At 48.6% G+C, this 20,229-nt stretch overlaps 1 protein-coding gene across 6 annotated transcripts in view; it reads left to right on the top strand.

Moving 5' to 3' along the window:
* STARD5 (StAR related lipid transfer domain containing 5) overlaps window positions 1-20,229 on the top strand; it is a 135,611-nt gene that overhangs the window by 76,359 nt on the left and 39,023 nt on the right. For 5 of the 6 annotated variants that reach the window (XM_063925934.1, XM_063925937.1, XM_063925936.1 and 2 more), the window contains one exon: window positions 179-284. The exons of the other annotated variant lie outside the window; for it this stretch is intronic. In XM_063925934.1, coding sequence (XP_063782004.1) covers window positions 179-284 — 106 coding nt within the window. The remainder of the gene's footprint in view (window positions 1-178; window positions 285-20,229) is intronic. 6 annotated transcript variants of the gene reach the window in all.

The following is a 20,229-nucleotide window of genomic DNA, read 5'->3' as shown; positions in this document are numbered from 1 at the left end:
CTTAGACTTATGTCCCATCACCATGATATCTCATTATGGTATGCAATTATTCCAAAATATGGAAAAACCCGATATCTGGTCCCAAGCATTTTAGATCTGGGATACTCAACCTGTATTTTCTTTTTGTTATGTAGAAGACACTAATGCAAATTTCTTTATTGTTTTGTTTTCTTTAAAGGGAGTTTCTGCTTTGGCTCAAGTTGTCTCTGTAAGACTCTTTGAATCATGCACGAATCTTGTGGAGAAAATCAACTGTAACCTACCACCAGAAATCTGTGTATTAGGTATTCAATATCACACAACATCACCAGATACTGAAGTACATAATTACAGTAATGCAATTGGCATCTATGACCAAAACCCTATTTTCTCTATCGTCCTAGTGGATGCTGGGGTTCCTGAAAGGACCATGGGGAATAGCGGCTCCGCAGGAGACAGGGCACAAAAAGTAAAGCTTTACGATCAGGTGGTGTGTACTGGCTCCTCCCCCTATGACCCTCCTCCAAGCCTCAGTTAGATTTTTGTGCCCGGCCGAGAAGGGTGCAATCTAGGTGGCTCTCCTAAAGAGCTGCTTAGAAAAGTTTAGCTTAGGTTTTTTATTTTACAGTGAGTCCTGCTGGCAACAGGATCACTGCAACGAGGGACTTAGGGGAGAAGAAGTGAACTCACCTGCGTGCAGGATGGATTGGCTTCTTTGGCTACTGGACATTAGCTCCAGAGGGACGATCACAGGTACAGCCTGGATGGTCACCGGAGCCTCGCCGCCGGCCCCCTTGCAGATGCTGAAACGAGAAGAAGGTCCAGAATCGGCGGCAGAAGACTCCTCAGTCTTCTTAAGGTAGCGCACAGCACTGCAGCTGTGCGCCATTTCCTCTCAGCACACTTCACACGGCAGTCACTGAGGGTGCAGGGCGCTGGGAGGGGGGGCGCCCTGGGAGGCAATGTAAACCTATTTTTTGGCAAAAAATACCTCACATATAGCCTCCGGGGGCTATATGGAGATATTTAACCCCTGCCAGAATCCGTTAAAGAGTGGGAGACGAGCCCGCCGAAAAAGGGGCGGGGCCTATCTCCTCAGCACACAGCGCCATTTTCCTCACACAGCTCCGCTGGTCAGGAAGGCTCCCAGGCTCTCCCCTGCACTGCACTACAGAAACAGGGTAAAACAAGAGAGGGGGGGCAAAATTGTGGCAAAAATATATATATTAAAGCAGCTATACAGGGAGCACTTATTATAAGGCTATCCCTGTCATATATAGCGCTTTTGGTGTGTGCTGGCAAACTCTCCCTCTGTCTCCCCAAAGGGCTAGTGGGGTCCTGTCTTCTTTAAGAGCATTCCCTGTGTGTCTGCTGTGTGTCGGTACGTGTGTGTCGACATGTATGAGGACGATATTGGTGTGGAGGCGGAGCAATTGCCAAATATGGGGATGTCACCCCCTAGGGAGTCGACACCAGAATGGATGGCTTTATTTATGGAATTACGGGATAGTGTCAACACGCTAAAGCAGTCGTTTGACGACATGAGACGGCCGGACAATCAATTAGCACCTGTCCAGGCGCCTCAAACACCGTCAGGGGCTGTAAAACGCCCGTTACCTCAGTCGGTCGACACGGACCCAGACACAGGCACTGATTCCAGTGGCGACGGTGACGAATCAACCGTATTTTCCAGTAGGGCCACACGTTATATGATTTTGGCAATGAAGGAGGCGTTACATATTGCTGATACTACAGGTACCACAAAACAGGGTATTATGTGGGGTGTGAAAAAACTACCTATAGTTTTTCCTGAATCAGATGAATTAGATGAGGTGTGTGATGAAGCGTGGGTTGCCCCCGATAAAAAACTGCTAATTTCAAAGAAGTTATTGGCTTTATACCCTTTCCCGCCAGAGGTTAGGGCGCGCTGGGAAACACCTCCTAGGGTGGACAAGGCGCTCACACGCTTATCAAAACAAGTGGCGTTACCCTCTCCTGAGACGGCCGCACTTAAAGATCCAGCAGATAGGAGGATGGAAAATATCCAAAAAAGTATATACACACATACAGGTGTTATACTACGACCAGCTATAGCGACAGCCTGGATGTGCAGTGCTGGGGTAGCTTGGTCAGAGTCCCTGATTGAAAATATTGATACCCTGGATAGGGACAATGTTTTACTGTCTTTAGAGCAAATAAAGGATGCATTTCTTTATATGCGTGATGCACAGAGGGATATTTGCACACTGGCATCACGGGTAAGTGCTATGTCCATTTCGGCCAGAAGAAGTTTATGGACGCGACAGTGGTCAGGTGATGCGGACTCAAAACGGCATATGGAAGTTTTGCCGTATAAAGGGGAGGAGTTATTTGGTGTTGGTCTATCGGATTTGGTGGCCACGGCTACAGCCGGGAAATCCACCTTTCTCTAACGTCCTAGTGGATGCTGGGGACTCCGTCAGGACCATGGGGAATAGCGGGCTCCGCAGGAGACAGGGCACATCCAAAAAGCTTTTTAGGTCACATGGTGTGCACTGGCTCCTCCCCCCATGACCCTCCTCCAAGCCTCAGTTAGGTTTTTGTGCCCGTCCGAGAAGGGTGCAATCTGGATGGCTCTCTTAAAGAGCTGTTTGGAAAAGTTTTTTTTTTTAGGTTTTCACTCAGTGATTCCTGCTGGCAACAGGATCACTGCAACGAGGGACTTAGGGGAGAGATCTCCAACTCACCTGCGTGCAGGATGGATTGGGATCTTAGGCTACTGGACACTGAGCTCCAGAGGGAGTCGGAACACAGGTCAGCCTGGGGTTCGTCCCGGAGCCGCGCCGCCGATCCCCCTTACAGACGCTGAAGACGGCAGAGACGGAGGTCCGGAAACAGGCGGCAGAAGACTTCACAGTCTTCAGAGAGGTAGCGCACAGCACTGCAGCTGTGCGCCATTGTTGTCACACGGCTCACTGACATGGTCACGGAGGGTGCAGGGCGCTGCTGGGGGCGCCCTGGGCAGCAATATAAATACCTATTTGGCAAAATAAATACATCACATATAGCCATTAAGGCTATATGTATGTATTTTAACCCAGGCCAGTTCTTAAAAAACCGGGAGGAAAAGCCCGCCGAGAAAGGGGCGGAGCTTATTCTCCTCAGCACACAGCGCCATTTTCCCTCACAGAAAGGCTGAGGGGAAGGCTCCCATGCTCTCCCCTGCACTGCACTACAGAAACAGGGTTAAAACAGAGAGGGGGGGCACTGATTTGGCGATATAAATATATATTAAATGCTATAAGGGAGGAACACTTATATAAAGGTTGTCCCTGTATAATTATAGCATTTTGGTGTGTGCTGGCAAACTCTCCCTCTGTCTCCCCAAAGGGCTAGTGGGTCCTGTCCTCTATCAGAGCATTCCCTGTGTGTGTGCTGTAAGTCGGTACGTGTGTGTCGACATGTATGAGGAAAATGTTGGTGAGGAGGCGGAGCAAATTGCCTGTAATGGTGATGTCACTCTCTAGGGAGTCGACACCAGAATGGATGGCTTACTTGTGGAAGTACGTGATCATGTCAACACGCTGCAAGCCGGTTGACGACATGAGACGACCGGCAAACAAATTAGTACCTGTCCAGGCGTCTCAGACACCGTCAGGGGCTTGTAAAAACGCCCATTTACCTCACGGACACTGACTCCAGTGTCGACGGTGAAGAAACAAACGTATTTTCCTTTAGGGCCACACGTTACATGTTAAGGGCATGAAGGAGGTGTTACATATTTCTGATACTACAAGTACCACAAATAAGGGTATTTTGTAGGGTGTGAATAAACTACTTGTAGTTTTGCCTGAATCAGATAAATTAAATGAAGTGTGTGGTGATACGTGGGGTTCCTCCGATAGAAAGTTATGGGCGGTATACCCTTTCCCGCCAGAAGTAAGGGCGAGTTGGGAAACACACCTTAGGGTGGATAAGGCCCTCACACGCTTATAAAAACAAGTGGCGTTACCGTCTCCAGATACGGCCGCCCTCAAGGAGCCAGCTGATAAGAAGCTGAAAAATAGCCTAAGAAGTATATACACACATACTGGTGTTATACTACGACCAGCAATCGCCTCAGACTGGATGTGCAGCGCTGAGGGGGCTTGGTCGGATTTCCTGACTGAAAATTTTGATACCCTTGACAGGGACAAGATTTTATTGTCTATAGAGCATTTTAAGGATGCATTTCTATATATGCGTGATGCGCAGAGGGATATTTGCATTCTGGCATCAAGAGTAAATGTGATGTCCATATCTGCCAGACGAAGACACGACAGTGGTCAGGTGAGGCAGATTCCAGACGGCACATGGAAGTATTGCCGTATAAAGGGGCGGTCCATCGGACCTGGTGGCCATGGCAACAGCTGAAAAATCCACCTTTTGTTACCCCGAGTCACATCTCAACAGAAAAGGACACAGTCTTTTCAGTCTCAGTCCTTTCGTCTCCATACGGGCAGGCGGGCAAAGGCCAGTCATATCTGCCCAGGGGTAGAGGAAAGGGAAGAAGACTGCAGCAAGCAGCCCATTCCCAGGAACAGAAGCCCTTCACAGCTTCTGCCAAGTCCGCAGCATGACGCTGGGGCAGTACAAGCGGACTCAGGTGCGGGAGGGGGTCATCTCAAGAGTTTCAGCACGCAGTGGGCTCACTTGCAAGGGGACTCCTGGATCCTACATGTAGTATCCCAGGTGTACATTGGAAATTCGAGATGTCTCCTCCTCACAAGTTCCGGAGGTCTGTTTTACCAACGTCTACCTCCGACAGGGAGGTAGTATTGGAAACAATTCACAGGCTGTATTCCCAGCAGGTGATAATCAAAGTACCCCTCCTACAACAAGGGAGGGGGTATTATTCCACACTATATTGTGGTACTGAAGCCAAACGGCTCGGTGAGATCTGAAATATTTGAACACTTACATACAAGCGTTCAAATCAAGATGGAGTCACTCAGAGCAGTGATAGCGAACCAGGAAGGGGACGATATGGTGTCACTGGATATCAGGGACACTTACCTACATGTCCAAAATTGCCCTTCTCACCAAGGGTACCTCAGGTTCGTGGTACAGAACTGTCACTATCAGTTCAGACGCTGCCGTTTGGATTGTCCACGGCGCCACGGGTCTTTACCAAGGTAATGGCCGAAATGATGATTCTTCTTAAAAGAAACTGGTACGCTTCCCTGATAAGGGCAAGGTCCAGAGAACAGTTGGAGGTCGGAGTAGCACTATCTTTAATAGTTCTACGACAGCACGAGTGGATTCTAAATATTCCAAAATCGCAGCTTTTCCGAGGACACGTCTACTGTTCCTAGGGATGATTCTGGACACAGTCCAAAAAAAGGTGTTTCTCCCAGAGGAGAAAGCCAGGGAGTTATCCGAGCTAATCGGGATCCTCCTAAAACCAGGAAAAGTGTCAGTGCATCATTGCACAAGAGTCCTGGTAAAAATGGTGGCTTATTACGAAGCAATTCCATTCGGCAGATTTCACGCAAGAACTCTTCAGTGGGATCTGCTGGACAAATGGTCCGGATCGCATCTTCAGATGCATCAGCGGATAACCCTATATCTAAGGACAAGGGTGTCTCTCCTGTGGTGATTACAGAGTGCTCATCTTCTAGAGGGCCACAGATTCAGCATTCAGGATTGGATGCTGGTGACCACGGAGGCCAGCCTGAGAGGCTGGGGAGCAGTCACACAGGGAAAAAATTTCCAGGAAAGTGTGATCAAGTCTGGAGAATTCTCTCCACATAGATGGAGTTAAGAGCAAAATTATAATGCTCTAAACTTAGCAAGACCTCTGCTTCAAGGTCAGCCGGTATTGATCCAGTGGGATAACATCACGGCAGTCGCCCACGTAAACAGAAAGGGCGGCACAAGAAGCTGGAGGGCAGTGAAAAAACTGCAAGGATTTTTCGCTAGGCGGAAAATCATGTGATAGCACTGTCAGCAGTGTTCTCTCCGGGAGTGGACGACTGGGAAGCAGACTTCCTCAGCAGGCATGACCTCCACCCGGGAGAGTGGGAACTTCATAGGGAAGTTTTTCCGCATGATTGTGAACCATTGGCAAAGACCAAAGGTGGAAATGATGGCGTCCCGCCCGAACAAAAAACGGGACAGGTATTGCGCCAGGTCATGAGACCTTCAGGCGATAGCTGTGGATGTCCTGGTAACACCGTGGGTGTAACAGTCGGTGTATGTGTTCCCTCCTCTGCTTCTCATAACCAAGGTATTGAGAATTATAAGACATAGAGGAGTATGAACTATACTCGTGACTCCGGATTGGCCAAGAGGGACTTGGTACCCGGAACTTCAAGAGATGCTCACAGAGGACTAAGGGCCTGGGGAGCTAAGAAGGGACTTGCTTCAGCAGGTACCATGTCTATTCCAAGACTTACCGCGGCTGCGTTTGACGGCATGGCGGTTGAATGCCGGATCCTGAAGGAAAAAGGCATTCCATAAGAGGTCATACCTACCCTGGTCAAAGCCAGGAAGGAGGTGACCGCACAACGTCATCACCACATGTGGTGAAAATATGTTGCGTGGGTGAGGCCAGGAAGGCCCCACGAAGAAAATTCAACTAGGTCGATTTCTACACTTCCTGAAAACAGGAGTGTTTTGAGCCTAAAATTGGGGTTCTTTAAGGTTTTAAGTTTCGGCCCTGTAGAATTTCTTCCGGAAAGAATTGACTTCAGTTCCTGAAGTCCAGATTGTCAAGGGAGTATTGCATATACACCCCTTTTTTGTGCCTTTAGTGGCACCGTGTGATCTCAACATAGTGTTGGGATTCCTTAAAATCATATTGGTTTGAACCGCTCAAATCTGTGGATTTGAAATATCTCACATGGAAAGTGAACATGCTGTTGACCAATATCTCACATGGACAGTGACCATGCTGTTGGTCCTGGCCTCGGCCAGGCGATTGTCAGAATGGGCGGCTTTGTCTTACAAAAGCCATATTTAATTTTCCATTCGGACAGGGCAGAACTGGGACTCGTCTCCAGTTTTCTTCCTAAGGGGGTGTCAGGTTTTCACCTGAAACAACCTATTATGGTGCCTGCGGCTACTAGGGACTTGGAGGACTCCAAGTTACTAGACGTTGTCAGGACCCTAAAAATATATTTATATATATATAGTTTAGGACGGCTGGAGTCAGAAAGTCTGACTTGCTGTTTATATTGTATGCATCCAACAAGATGGGTGCTCCTGCGTCTAAACAGACGATTGCACGTTGGATCTGTAGCACAATCCAACTTGCACATTCTGTGGCAGGCCTGCCACAGCCTAAATCTGTAAAGGCCCACTCCACTAGGAAAGTGGGCGCATCTTGGGCGGCTGCCCGAGGGGTCTCGGCATTACAACTTTGCCGAGCAACTACGTGGTCAGGGGAGAACACGTTTGTAAAAGTTTACAAATTTGATACTCTGGCTAAGGAGGACCTGGAGTTCTCTCATTCGGTGCTGCAGAGTCATCCGCACTCTCCCGCCCGTTTGGGAGCTTTGGTATAATCCCCATGGTCCTGACGGAGTCCCCAGCATCCACTAGGACGTTAGAGAAAATAAGAATTTACTTACCGATAATTCTATTTCTCGTAGTCCGTAGTGGATGCTGGGCGCCCATCCCAAGTGCGGATTGTCTGCAATGCTTGTACATAGTTATTGTTACAAAAATCAGGTTATTACTATTGTTGTGAGCCATCTTTCAGAGGCTACTTCGTTTTGTTATCATACTGTTAACTGGGTTCAGATCACAAGTTGTACGGTGTGATTGGTGTGGCTGGTATGAGTCTTACCCGGGATTCAAGATCCTTCCTTATTGTGTACGCTCGTCCGGGCACAGTACCTAACTGAGGCTTGGAGGAGGGTCATGGGGGGAGGAGCCAGTGCACACCATGTGACCTAAAAAGCTTTTTGGATGTGCCCTGTCTCCTGCGGAGCCCGCTATTCCCCATGGTCCTGACGGAGTCCCCAGCATCCACTACGGACTACGAGAAATAGAATTATCGGTAAGTAAATTCTTATTTTTTACCTCAAGTCACTCCCCAACAGAAAAAGACACCGACTTTTCAACCGCAGCCCTTTCGTTCCTTTAAAAACAAGAGAGCAAAGGGATATTCATATCTGCCACGAGGCAGAGGAAGGGGGAAGAGACTGCAACAGGCAGCTCCTTCCCAGGAACAGAAGCCCTCCCCCGCTTCTACAAAAGCCTCAGCATGACGCTGGGGCTTCTCAAGCGGACTCGGGGGCGGTGGGCGGTCGTCTCAAGAATTTCAGCGCGCAGTGGGCTCACTCGCAGGTAGATCCCTGGATCCTGCAGATAATATCTCAGGGGTACAGGTTGGAACTAGAGACGGATCCACCTCGCCGTTTCCTGAAGTCTGCTTTACCAACGTCCCCCTCCGACAGGGTGACGGTCTTGGAAGCCATTCACAAGCTGTACTCTCAGCAGGTGATTGTCAAGGTACCTCTTTTACAACAAGGAAAGGGGTATTATTCCACTCTATTTGTGGTACCGAAGCCGGATGGCTCGGTAAGACCTATTCTAAATCTGAAATCCTTGAACCTGTACATAAAAAAGTTCAAGTTCAAGATGGAGTCACTCAGAGCAGTGATAGCGAACCTGGAAGAAGGGGACTTTATGGTATCCTTGGACATCAAGGATGCGTATCTCCACGTTCCAATTTACCCCTCACACCAGGGGTACCTCAGGTTCGTCGTACAGAACTGTCACTATCAGTTTCAGACGCTGCCGTTTGGATTGTCCACGGCACCTCGGGTCTTTACCAAGGTAATGGCCGAGATGATGATTCTTCTTCAAAGAAAAGGCGTATTAATTATCCCATACTTGGACGATCTCCTAATAAGGGCAAGGTCCAGAGAACAGCTAGAGATGGGATTAGCACTGTCTCAAGAAGTGCTAAAGCAGCACGGGTGGATTCTGAATATTCCAAAATCCCAGTTAATTCCGACAACACGTCTGCTGTTCCTAGGGATGATTCTGGACACGGTTCAGAAAAAGGTTTTTCTCCCGGAGGAAAAAGCCAAGGAGTTATCCGAACTTGTCAGGAACCTCCTAAAACCAGGAAAGGTGTCTGTACATCAATGCACAAGAGTCCTGGGAAAAATGGTGGCTTCTTACGAAGCAATTCCATTCGGCAGATTCCACGCAAGAATTTTCCAGAGGGATCTGCTGGACAAATGGTCAGGGTCGCATCTTCAGATGCACCAGCGGATAACCCTGTCTCCAAGGACAAGGGTATCTCTTCTGTGGTGGTTGCAGAGTGCTCATCTATTGGAGGGCCGCAGATTCGGCATACAGGATTGGATCCTGGTGACCACGGACGCCAGCCTGAGAGGCTGGGGAGCAGTCACACAAGGAAGAAACTTCCAGGGCGTGTGGTCGAGCCTGGAAACGTCTCTTCACATAAACATTCTGGAACTAAGAGCAATCTACAATGCTCTAAGCCAGGCAGAACCTCTGCTTCAAGGAAAACCGGTGTTGATCCAGTCGGACAACATCACGGCAGTCGCCCATGTAAACAGACAGGGCGGCACAAGAAGCAGGAGTGCAATGGCAGAAGCTGCAAGGATTCTTCGCTGGGCAGAGAATCATGTGATAGCACTGTCAGCAGTGTTCATCCCGGGAGTGGACAACTGGGAAGCAGACTTCCTCAGCAGACACGACCTTCACCCGGGAGAGTGGGGACTTCATCCAGAAGTTTTCCACATGCTTGTAACCCGTTGGGAAAGACCAATGGTGGACATGATGGCGTCTCGCCTCAACAAAAAACTGGACAGGTATTGCGCCAGGTCAAGAGACCCGCAGGCAATAGCTGTGGACGCGCTGGTAACGCCTTGGGTGTACCAGTCGGTGTATGTGTTTCCTCCTCTGCCTCTCATACCAAAAGTATTGAGAATTATACGGCAAAGAGGCGTAAGAACGATACTAGTGGTTCCGGATTGGCCAAGAAGGACTTGGTACCCGGAACTTCAAGAGATGATCACGGAGGATCCGTGGCCTCTACCTCTGAGAAGGGACTTGCTTCAGCAGGGTCCCTGTCTGTTTCAAGACTTACCGCGGCTGCGTTTGACGGCATGGCGGTTGAACGCCGGATCCTAAAGGAAAAAGGCATGCCGGAAGAAGTCATTCCTACCTTGATTAAAGCAAGGAAGGAAGTAACCGCGCAACATTATCACCGCATTTGGCGAAAATATGTTGCGTGGTGCGAGGATCGGAGTGCTCCGACGGAGGAATTTCAACTGGGTCGATTCCTACATTTCCTGCAATCAGGATTGTCTATGGGTCTCAAATTGGGATCTATTAAGGTTCAAATTTCGGCCCTGTCGATTTTCTTCCAGAAAGAATTGGCTTCAGTTCCTGAAGTCCAGACCTTTGTTAAGGGAGTACTGCATATACAGCCCCCTGTGGTGCCTCCAGTGGCACCGTGGGATCTCAATGTTGTTTTGGACTTTCTCAAATCTCATTGGTTTGAACCACTAAAAAATGTGGATTTGAAATATCTCACATTGAAAGTGACCATGCTACTAGCCCTGGCTTCGGCCAGGAGAGTACTATACAGAAACCTGGGGCGATCCGGCACCGGATAGACTAATCGGGAAAAATACTAACAATGTAGAAGAGAAAACCAAATTTGGACAATAGATTACCCTAAGAAAATAGGGGAAAAGAAGGGGCGAAAAGTTAGCCCTTCCAATATTGTATGCAATACACGTGTAGATGATAATTTTGTCCTACTTGGTGGTGCACCCAGAGCCAGAAAGTATGCGAACTTTAATACAATGGGGAGAGGAAAGAAGGCTCTTGTGTGGGCGCACTCTTGTGAAGAAAAATATATATTTTTGATAAGATAATTAGGATGAGATGTTAAAACATAACTTTTATTAGCTTTTATTACACAAAAGGTTATTACCGGAAAACTATCCTTCAAAATGCAACATAGAAAGCATCTTGGTAAAATAAAATGTTCTGGTCTCTTATTGGTAAAGAGTGTGTGAAAGGGTGGTAGACATTAGTTGGTCATACCCCCATTCCCCTTGACCAGTACAGACTTGCTGTATTAATGGAACCACAGCAAGTCTGTACTGGTCAAGGGGAATGGGGGTATGACCAACTAATGTCTACCACCCTTTCACACACTCTTTACCAATAAGAGACCAGAACATTTTATTTTACCAAGATGCTTTCTATGTTGCATTTTGAAGGATAGTTTTCCGGTAATAACCTTTTGTGTAATAAAAGCTAATAAAAGTTATGTTTTAACATCTCATCCTAATTATCTTATCAAAAATATATATTTTTCTTCACAAGAGTGCGCCCACACAAGAGCCTTCTTTCCTCTCCCCATTGTATTAAAGTTCGGCCAGGAGAGTGTCAGAACTGGCAGCTTTATCTTACAAAAGCCCATATCTGATTTTCCATTCGGACAGGGCAGAACTGCGGACTCGTCCACATTTTCTCCCTAAGGTGGTGTCAGCATTTCATCTGAACCAGCCTATTGTAGTGCCTGCGGCTACAAGCGACTTGGAGGACTCCAAGTTGTTGGACGTTGTCAGAGCTTTAAAAATATACATTTCAAGGACAGCTGGAGTCAGGAAATCTGACTCACTGTTTATACTATATGCTCCCAACAAGTTGGGCGCTCCTGCGTCTAAGCAGACTATTGCTCGCTGGATTTGTAGTACGATTCAGCTTGCACATTCTGTGGCAGCCCTGCCACAGCCAAAATCGGTAAAAGCCCACTCCACAAGGAAGGTGGGTTCTTCTTGGGCGGCTGCCCGAGGGGTCTCGGCATTACAACTCTGCCGAGCGGCTACGTGGTCGGGGGAGAACACGTTTGTGAAATTCTACAAATTTGATACCCTGGCTAAGGAGGACCTGGAGTTCTCTCATTCGGTGCTGCAGAGTCATCCGCACTCTCCCGCCCGTTTGGGAGCTTTGGTATAATCCCCATGGTCCTTTCAGGAACCCCAGCATCCACTAGGACGATAGAGAAAATAAGAATTTACTTACCGATAATTCTATTTCTCGGAGTCCGTAGTGGATGCTGGGCGCCCATCCCAAGTGCGGATTATCTGCAATAATTGTACATAGTTATTGTTACCTAAATCGGGTTATTGTTGTAGGGAGCCATCTTTCAGAGGCTCCTCTGTTATCATACTGTTAACTGGGTTTAGATCACAGGTTGTACGGTGTGATTGGTGTGGCTGGTATGAGTCTTACCCGGGATTCATAAATCCTTCCTTATTGTGTACGCTCGTCCGGGCACAGTATCCTAACTGAGGCTTGGAGGAGGGTCATAGGGGGAGGAGCCAGTACACACCACCTGATCGTAAAGCTTTACTTTTTGTGCCCTGTCTCCTGCGGAGCCGCTATTCCCCATGGTCCTTTCAGGAACCCCAGCATCCACTACGGACTCCGAGAAATAGAATTATCGGTAAGTAAATTCTTATTTTAAAAAAGTCTCATTAGCACTCAGTGGGCCTTATTCTGGGTCACAAATAATGCAGATATTCGCGTACTTGAGCCATTATTTGCCAAATGTGCATGAATTTCTGGACACCTTGTACGAGCAAGCGTTACACAGGGAGTACACACAAAGGCGCTGTTGTGTTAGGGACAGACCGTATCAGGAAGGTGGAGGGAAGGTGATGGCCGTTCCTGGGCACAAATGATCCGTTCAGTGAGCGTATTATGGGAGTGTCACAAGCATGTCAATGCAGACGGCTGCGTTCCCAGACGCTCAGCTGCAAGCATAGGAGGCCATGGTCAGACGCAAACATTGCACCTGTGGGGATGGTGCAATTTTTGATAGTGTGACCGATGGTGGTATATAAGGATGCATTAATCAATATTACAATGTGCTGATAGTGGGCATCTTAGTTCTTTCACATTCAGCCGCACTGATGTACACTGTGGAAGGAGCTTGTAGGCTATTTGCATAAACTGACAGACAGGCGACTGTCAATACATGCTTCTGTGCGTGTTTCTAAGTTCCAGTACATGTTGAAAGTCAAATGCCTTTTTTTGCATAAAGTAGGCATTGTGTTGTGAAACATTGCAGAACTTTTTCATTCCCATCTACCATAACACCATTTCAGTCTTGTCAGTATTGAATGCCATATTAATGTTCTAAATTGGTTTAAAGGGAGCTGGATGATAATTCCTGGAACATGGATGCGATGTGCATTGAGAAGTGAGCGCTATGCTGCCTATATTAACTATTTAATTTCTCTTTCATCCACTAGGGGACACTGGAGTCCTATACAATAGGGGTGTGAAGCTTGCAACCGGAGGTGTGGCACAATCTAAAATTAGCATTGTCTGCACAGCCGGTTCCTCCCCCTTCACATCCCTCCTCCCTCAGTTTGGAAAATTGTGCCAAGGAGGTACAAGCACCAGAAGGGAGCTCCTACTCCATGAAGTTTTGTTTATGTATTTATTTATTTTATTTATTTATTTTTATTCCTTTATGACTGGCCCAATCCCTCCTAACTAAAGGGAGGGTGCAGGTCTTAAAAGACAAGACGGTAAATGCCCTATCCCACCTAAATGAAAGGGGGTGCAGGCTTTACCAGAAGTGAAAGCTGCGTCCCCCTAATTAAAAGGAGGACAAGGTTCAGGAGTGAGAGACAAGGATTCCCACTAAAGGGGTCTGCATCTCTCTCAACATACAACTGTGAGTACTGGTTGTTTTATTACAGGCGCACCGGACAGCGGTCAGTGTGGGGCGGGATCCCCTGTCAGCAGGTGCCGCTACGGGACCCATGGAGAGGAGGAGGAGAGCGGTCCCGGCGCGCGCCGTCCAGAACATAGTGCCGTGCGGCTGAGGAAATCCTTCAGCCGCGTGTGGGGGAGGCCAGCGGGGAGCGCACAGTAGAGAGCGCACTTTGAGTCTTCCCTGCCAGCAGAGAAAGGTGCCGATACGGGAGCTGTGAGAGCGGTCCCGGCGCGCGACGGCCAGCGGGAGATTTGTATTACCGCACTGCGGAGCACTTAACCTCAGCCGCCGGAGGCGGGGAGAGGAGAGACGCTACAGTGAGCACGAGGCTGAGGAGAATTCCTCAGCCGCGGGAAGACCCGGCCATAGAGTGTACACAGGGGGGCTCACCAGTGGAAGATCCCCCTTCTAAATAAAGTGTCCAAAATTTTTAATTGTCGGCCATCTTAAAAATCATGCAAGCATGGAGTGCACCTCCCCCTATTATAGATTAATAGTAACACAGCGCACCCTGCTGGTAAAATGTTATAATGAGAATCTCCTGAAGAATATAATGTGATTATGATGTATTTTCAAAGGAACTCTATTACAAAGAGCCTACAGAAAATACGAAGAAGCAAGTGAAGCCAACTCTAACACCGTAGCTGACATACAGTTGGGTGTGAGGCGGTTGCAAGTCGGCTGGTGTAAAGACAAAAGAAATTAAATATTTTTTTATTTTTATTTTTTTTATTTTTTTTTTCTTCTCTACAATATAGAGAGATTTCCAGCCAGGCAACTCAATACCTTTTGCTTCCGTCATCTATCACAGTCTTTCTCTTCCTAGTTTAAAGGGTGAAAGCGCTGCGACACGGTCAGGTAAGGGGTTTAGTCAACATGTCTAAAACACCAACCAAGACCTCCAAGACCTTTTATGTTTGCATGTAACGAAAGAGCACGCGGATGGCAGCTCCGAGGTGTGCGATTCCTGCTTAGACAAGGACGTTCCACCTGGGAGCAGTGCTCCGGCTAGGTCATGGAAAAATAACCTTGCAGATAAAATCTCCAATGAGATGGCGGACTCCCACACGCAACAATTAAAGGCTGCGGGATTCTCATCAGGTTAACGCCGCCCGCACAAGCCGTAACGAATGTGTGCAGGGCAGTTAAAAGGCCTAATCCTCTTGTACCAGAAGCAGAGGAGAATAGCGTCTTCTCATTGATACAGAGGAAGATGAGTTCATTGAATCTAACCTAGCTGCCGATTTTCCAGAAGAGGACACGGCAATCTCAGGTATTGATTCTTTAAGCGAAGCGGTGAAGGCGATCCTAAACTTTAAGGTAGCAGAAGTAAAGGAGCCAGAAGAATTCGAGTTGTTCGAATCCCACAAACCACGTTCAGCAGCGTTTCCTATTTTTAAATCCCTCCAATCTCAAATGGAGGAGGCTAAATGGAGACAGCCTGACAAACGTTTTCAATTTTTGAACAGTGTTTCAAGTAACTTATCCCCCACCTAAGGGTGTAATGGATAAGCGGGAGACTCCACCGGTAGTGGACGTTTCCCTGGGAAGGTTGTCAAAGACGACAATCTTACCATTACCTAATGTAACGACTTCACGAGGTTGACACAGCTTTAAAGTCAATTTTTGTAGCAGAAACTGAGACCTACGGTCATCTACGCTTGGGTTACCAAGGCCAGGGGAACATGGTCTGGACGTATTGTACAGGCTATTGAAGAAAAAAGATGGCTTGGCAGAAATTACCCAACTTGCGGAACACATTCAAGAATCCGCTTCATACTTGCGTCAAGCCTCTAAAGAGATTCGCAGGCTAACATCGCGCGTCTCTGCATCAGCCATATCGGCTAGACGGACAGAGAATGGTGAGAAGACTCTGACACCAAGAGGGCGGTAGAATCCATCCCCTTTGGGGGTGAGATACTTTTCGGTCCAGATTTGGACAAGTGGATTTTGCAAGCTACAGCAGGGAAGTCCTCTTTTCTGCCTACTCCTTATACAAGAGCCACTCCACAAGTTAGGAGAGGTTATTCGGGAACAGCGTTTAATTCATTTAGATCGCCGTCCTTGCGAGCCCGAGGAAGAGCCTTCGGTACACAAGTACGTGGGGGCAGAGGTAGAGGCCGCTCACAGGCAGCAGCCAGAAGGATAAAACTGCTGACAAGACCAGGGCAGGACGGTCTCCCGGCTCACCTGAGATCCCCCTTGGTGGCGCACGTCTGGACGGTTTCGGGACATCTGGGCCAACACCGCACCAGAACTTTGGATAAATGACCTAATCTCCCAGGGGTACAACCCGGGTTTTCCCACAGAGGCCTCACAGTCAGTTTATTTACAAGGATTGCCTCTGTGCCCTCAGTAAACAAAAGCACGACTGCCTGCATCAAACATTGCTACGGTCAGAGGTCATTATTCAGTTTCCCGCCTCTGAGAGGTACGGGTTTCTATTCCAATTTTCTCTAACGTCCTAAGTGGATGCTGGGAACTCCGTAAGGACCATGGGGAATAGCGGCTCCGCAGGAGACTGGGCACAACTAAAGAAAGCTTTAGGACTACCTGGTGTGCACTGGCTTCTCCCTCTATGACCCTCCTCCAGACCTCAGTTAGAATTTTGTGCCCGGCCGAGCTGGATGCACACTAGGGGCTCTCCTGAGCTCTTAGAAAGAAAGTAATATTTAGGTTTTTTATTTTCAGTGAGATCTGCTGGCAACAGACTCACTGCTACGAGGGACCTAGGGGAGAGAAGCGAACCTACCTGCTTGCAGCTAGCTTGGGCTTCTAGGCTACTGGACACCATTAGCTCCAGAGGGATCGAACACAGGCCCAGCCTCGGTCGTCCGGTCCCGGAGCCGCGCCGCCGTCCCCCTAGCAGAGCCAGAAGCAAGAAGACGTTCCTGGAAATCGGCGGCAGAAGACTTCGGTCTTCATTAAGGTAGCGCACAGCACTGCAGCTGTGCGCCATTGCTCCCCAGGCACACCACATACTCCGGTCACTGATGGGTGCAGGGCGCTGGGGGGGGGAGGGGCGCCCTGGGCTGCAATATAAGTACCTTACTTGGCAAATTAACACATAATATAGCCTTTAAGACTATATATGTGTAAAATCCCCTGCCATAACTGTATAAAAAAAGCGGGAGAAGCCAGCCGTAAAGGGGCGGGGCTATCTCCCTCAGCACACTGGCGCCATTTTCCCTCACAGCTCCGCTGGAAGGATCGCTCCCCAGGCTCTCCCCTTCAGTTCCAGACTACATAGGGTAAAAAAGAGAGGGGGGGCACTAAATTTAGGCGCAATCTGTGATATATAAGCAGCTAAAAGGGGTAAAATCACTGTGTAGTGTGTATCCCTGTTTTATATAGCGCTCTGGTGTGTGCTGGCATACTCTCTTTCTGTCTCCCCAAAGGGCTTTGTGGGGTCCTGTCCTCAGTCAGAGCATTCCCTGTGTGTGTGCGGTGTGTCGGTACGGCTGTGTCGACATGTTTGATGAGGAGGCTTATGTGGAGGCGGAGCAGGTGCCGATAAATGTGATGTCACCCCCTGCGGGGTCGACACCTGAGTGGATGGATATGTGTAAGGAATTACGCGACAGTGTCAACTCCTTACATAAAAGGTTTGACGACATATCAGATGTGGGACAGCCGGCTTCTCAGCCCGTGCCTGCCCAGACGTCTCAAAAGCCATCAGGGGCTCTAAAACGCCCGCTACCTCAGATGGCAGACACAGATGCCGACACAGATACTGACTCCAGTGTCGACGATGATGAGACTAGTGTACATTCCAATAGAGCCACACGTTACATGATTACGGCAATGAAAAATGTGTTGCACATTTCTGATATTACCCCAGGTACCACAAAAAAGGGTATTATGTTTGGGGAGAAAAAACTACCAGTGGTTTTTCCCCCTTCTGATGAATTAAATGAAGTGTGTGAAGAAGCGTGGGCTTCCCCTGATAAGAAACTAGTAATTTCTAAAAAGTTACTAATGGCGTACCCTTTCCCGCCAGAGGATAGGTCACGTTGGGAGACATCCCCTAGGGTAGATAAAGTGCTCACACGCCTGTCAAAGAAGGTGGCACTACCGTCTCCGGACACGGCCGCCCTAAAGGAGCCTGCTGATAGGAAGCAGGAGGCTATCCTGAAGTCTGTTTATACACACTCAGGTATTATACTGAGACCAGCTATTGCTTCAGCATGGATGTGCAGTGCTGCAGCTGCGTGGTCAGATTCCCTGTCAGAAAATATTGATACCTTAGACAGGGACACTATATTGCTAACCATAGAGCATATTAAAGACGCAGTCTTATACATGAGAGATGCACAGAGGGATATTTGCCGGCTGGCATCTAAAATAAGTGCAATGTCCATTTCTGCCAGGAGGGGTTTATGGACTCGGCAGTGGACAGGGGATGCAGATTCTAAAAGGCACATGGAAGTTTTGCCTTACAAGGGGGAGGAGTTGTTTGGGGATGGTCTCTCGGACCTCGTTTCCACAGCGACAGCTGGGAAGTCAGCATTTTTACCCCATGTTCCCTCACAGCCAAAGAAAGCACCGTATTATCAGGTACAGTCCTTTCGGCCCCAGAAAGGTAAGCGGGTTAAAGGCGCGTCCTTTCTGCCCAGAGGCAGAGGTAGAGGAAAAAAGCTGCAGCATACAGCCAGTTCCCAGGAACAAAAGCCCTCCCCCGCTTCCTCTAAGTACACCGCATGACGCTGGGGATCCACAGGCGGAGCCAGGTACGGTGGGGGCCCGTCTCAAGAACTTCAGCGACCAGTGGGCTCGCTCACGAGTGGACCCCTGAATTCTACAAGTAGTATCTCAGGGGTACAAGCTGGAATTCGAGACGTCTCCCCCTCGCCGTTTCCTCAAATCTGCCTTGCCAACAGCTCCCCCGGACAGGGAGGCAGTGCTGGAGGCAATTCACAAGCTGTATTCGCAGCAGGTGATAGTCAAGGTACCCCTCCTTCAACAAGGAAGGGGTTACTATTCCACAATGTTTGTGGTACCGAAACCGGACGGTTCGGTGAGACCCATTTTAAATTTGAAATCCTTGAACACCTATATAAAAAGGTTCAAGTTCAAGATGGAATCGCTCAGGGCGGTTATTTCAAGCCTGGAGGAAGGGGATTACATGGTATCACTGGACATCAAGGATGCTTACCTACATGTCCCCATTTACCTTCCTCACCAGGAGTACCTCAGATTTGTGGTACAGGACTGTCATTACCAATTCCAGACGTTGCCGTTTGGTCTGTCCACGGCACCGAGGGTATTTACCAAGGTAATGGCTGAAATGATGATACTCCTTCGAAAAAAGGGAGTTTTAATTATCCCATACTTGGACGATCTCCTTATAAAGGCGAGGTCCAGGGAGCAGTTGTTGGTCGGGGTAGCACTATCTCGGGAGGTGCTACAACAGCACGGTTGGATTCTGAATATTCCAAAGTCACAGCTGGTTCCTACGACACGTCTACTGTTTCTGGGGATGGTTCTGGACACAGACCAGAAAAGGGTGTTTCTCCCGGAGGAGAAAGCCAAGGAGTTGTCGTCTCTAGTCAGAGATCTCCTGAAACCAAAACAGGTCTCGGTGCATCACTACACGCGAGTCCTGGGAAAAATGGTAGCTTCCTACGAAGCAATTCCATTCGGCAGGTTCCATGCAAGAATCTTTCAGTGGGATCTGTTGGACAAGTGGTCCGGATCCCATCTTCAGATGCATCGGCTGATAACCCTGTCTCCAAGGACCAGGGTGTCTCTGCTGTGGTGGCTGCAGAGTGCTCATCTTCTAGAGGGCCGCAGATTCGGCATACAGGACTGGGTCCTGGTGACCACAGATGCCAGCCTTCGAGGCTGGGGGGCAATCACACAGGGAAGAAACTTCCAAGGGCTATGGTCAAGCCAGGAGATTTCCCTACACATAAATATTCTGGAACTAAGGGCCATCTACAATGCCCTAAGTCAGGCTAGACCCCTGCTTCAAAACCAGCCGGTACTGATCCAGTCAGACAACATCACGGCGGTCGCCCATGTAAACCGACAGGGCGGCACGAGAAGTATGACGGCGATGGCAGAAGCCACAAGGATTCTCCGATGGGCGGAAAATCACGTGTTAGCACTGTCAGCAGTGTTCATTCCGGGAGTGGACAACTGGGAAGCAGACTTCCTCAGCAGGCACGACCTCCACCCGGGAGAGTGGGGACTTCATCCAGAAGTCTTTCAGCTGATTGTAAATCGCTGGGAACGGCCACTGGTGGACATGATGGCGTCCCGCCTCAACAAACAGCTAGAAAGATATTGCGCCAGGTCGAGAGACCCTCAGGCAATAGCTGTGGACGCTCTAGTGATACCGTGGGTGTACCAGTCGGTTTATGTGTTCCCTCCTCTTCCTCTCATACCCAAGGTACTGAGGATAATAAGACGAAGAGGAGTAAGAACTATACTCATTGTTCCGGATTGGCCAAGAAGAGCTTGGTACCCAGAACTTCAAGAGGTGATCTCAG

Source organism: Pseudophryne corroboree, chromosome 6 (genome assembly GCF_028390025.1).
Source record: "Pseudophryne corroboree isolate aPseCor3 chromosome 6, aPseCor3.hap2, whole genome shotgun sequence".
Taxonomy (NCBI): domain Eukaryota; kingdom Metazoa; phylum Chordata; class Amphibia; order Anura; family Myobatrachidae; genus Pseudophryne; species Pseudophryne corroboree.
This window is presented reverse-complemented; position numbering and strand designations above follow the sequence as displayed.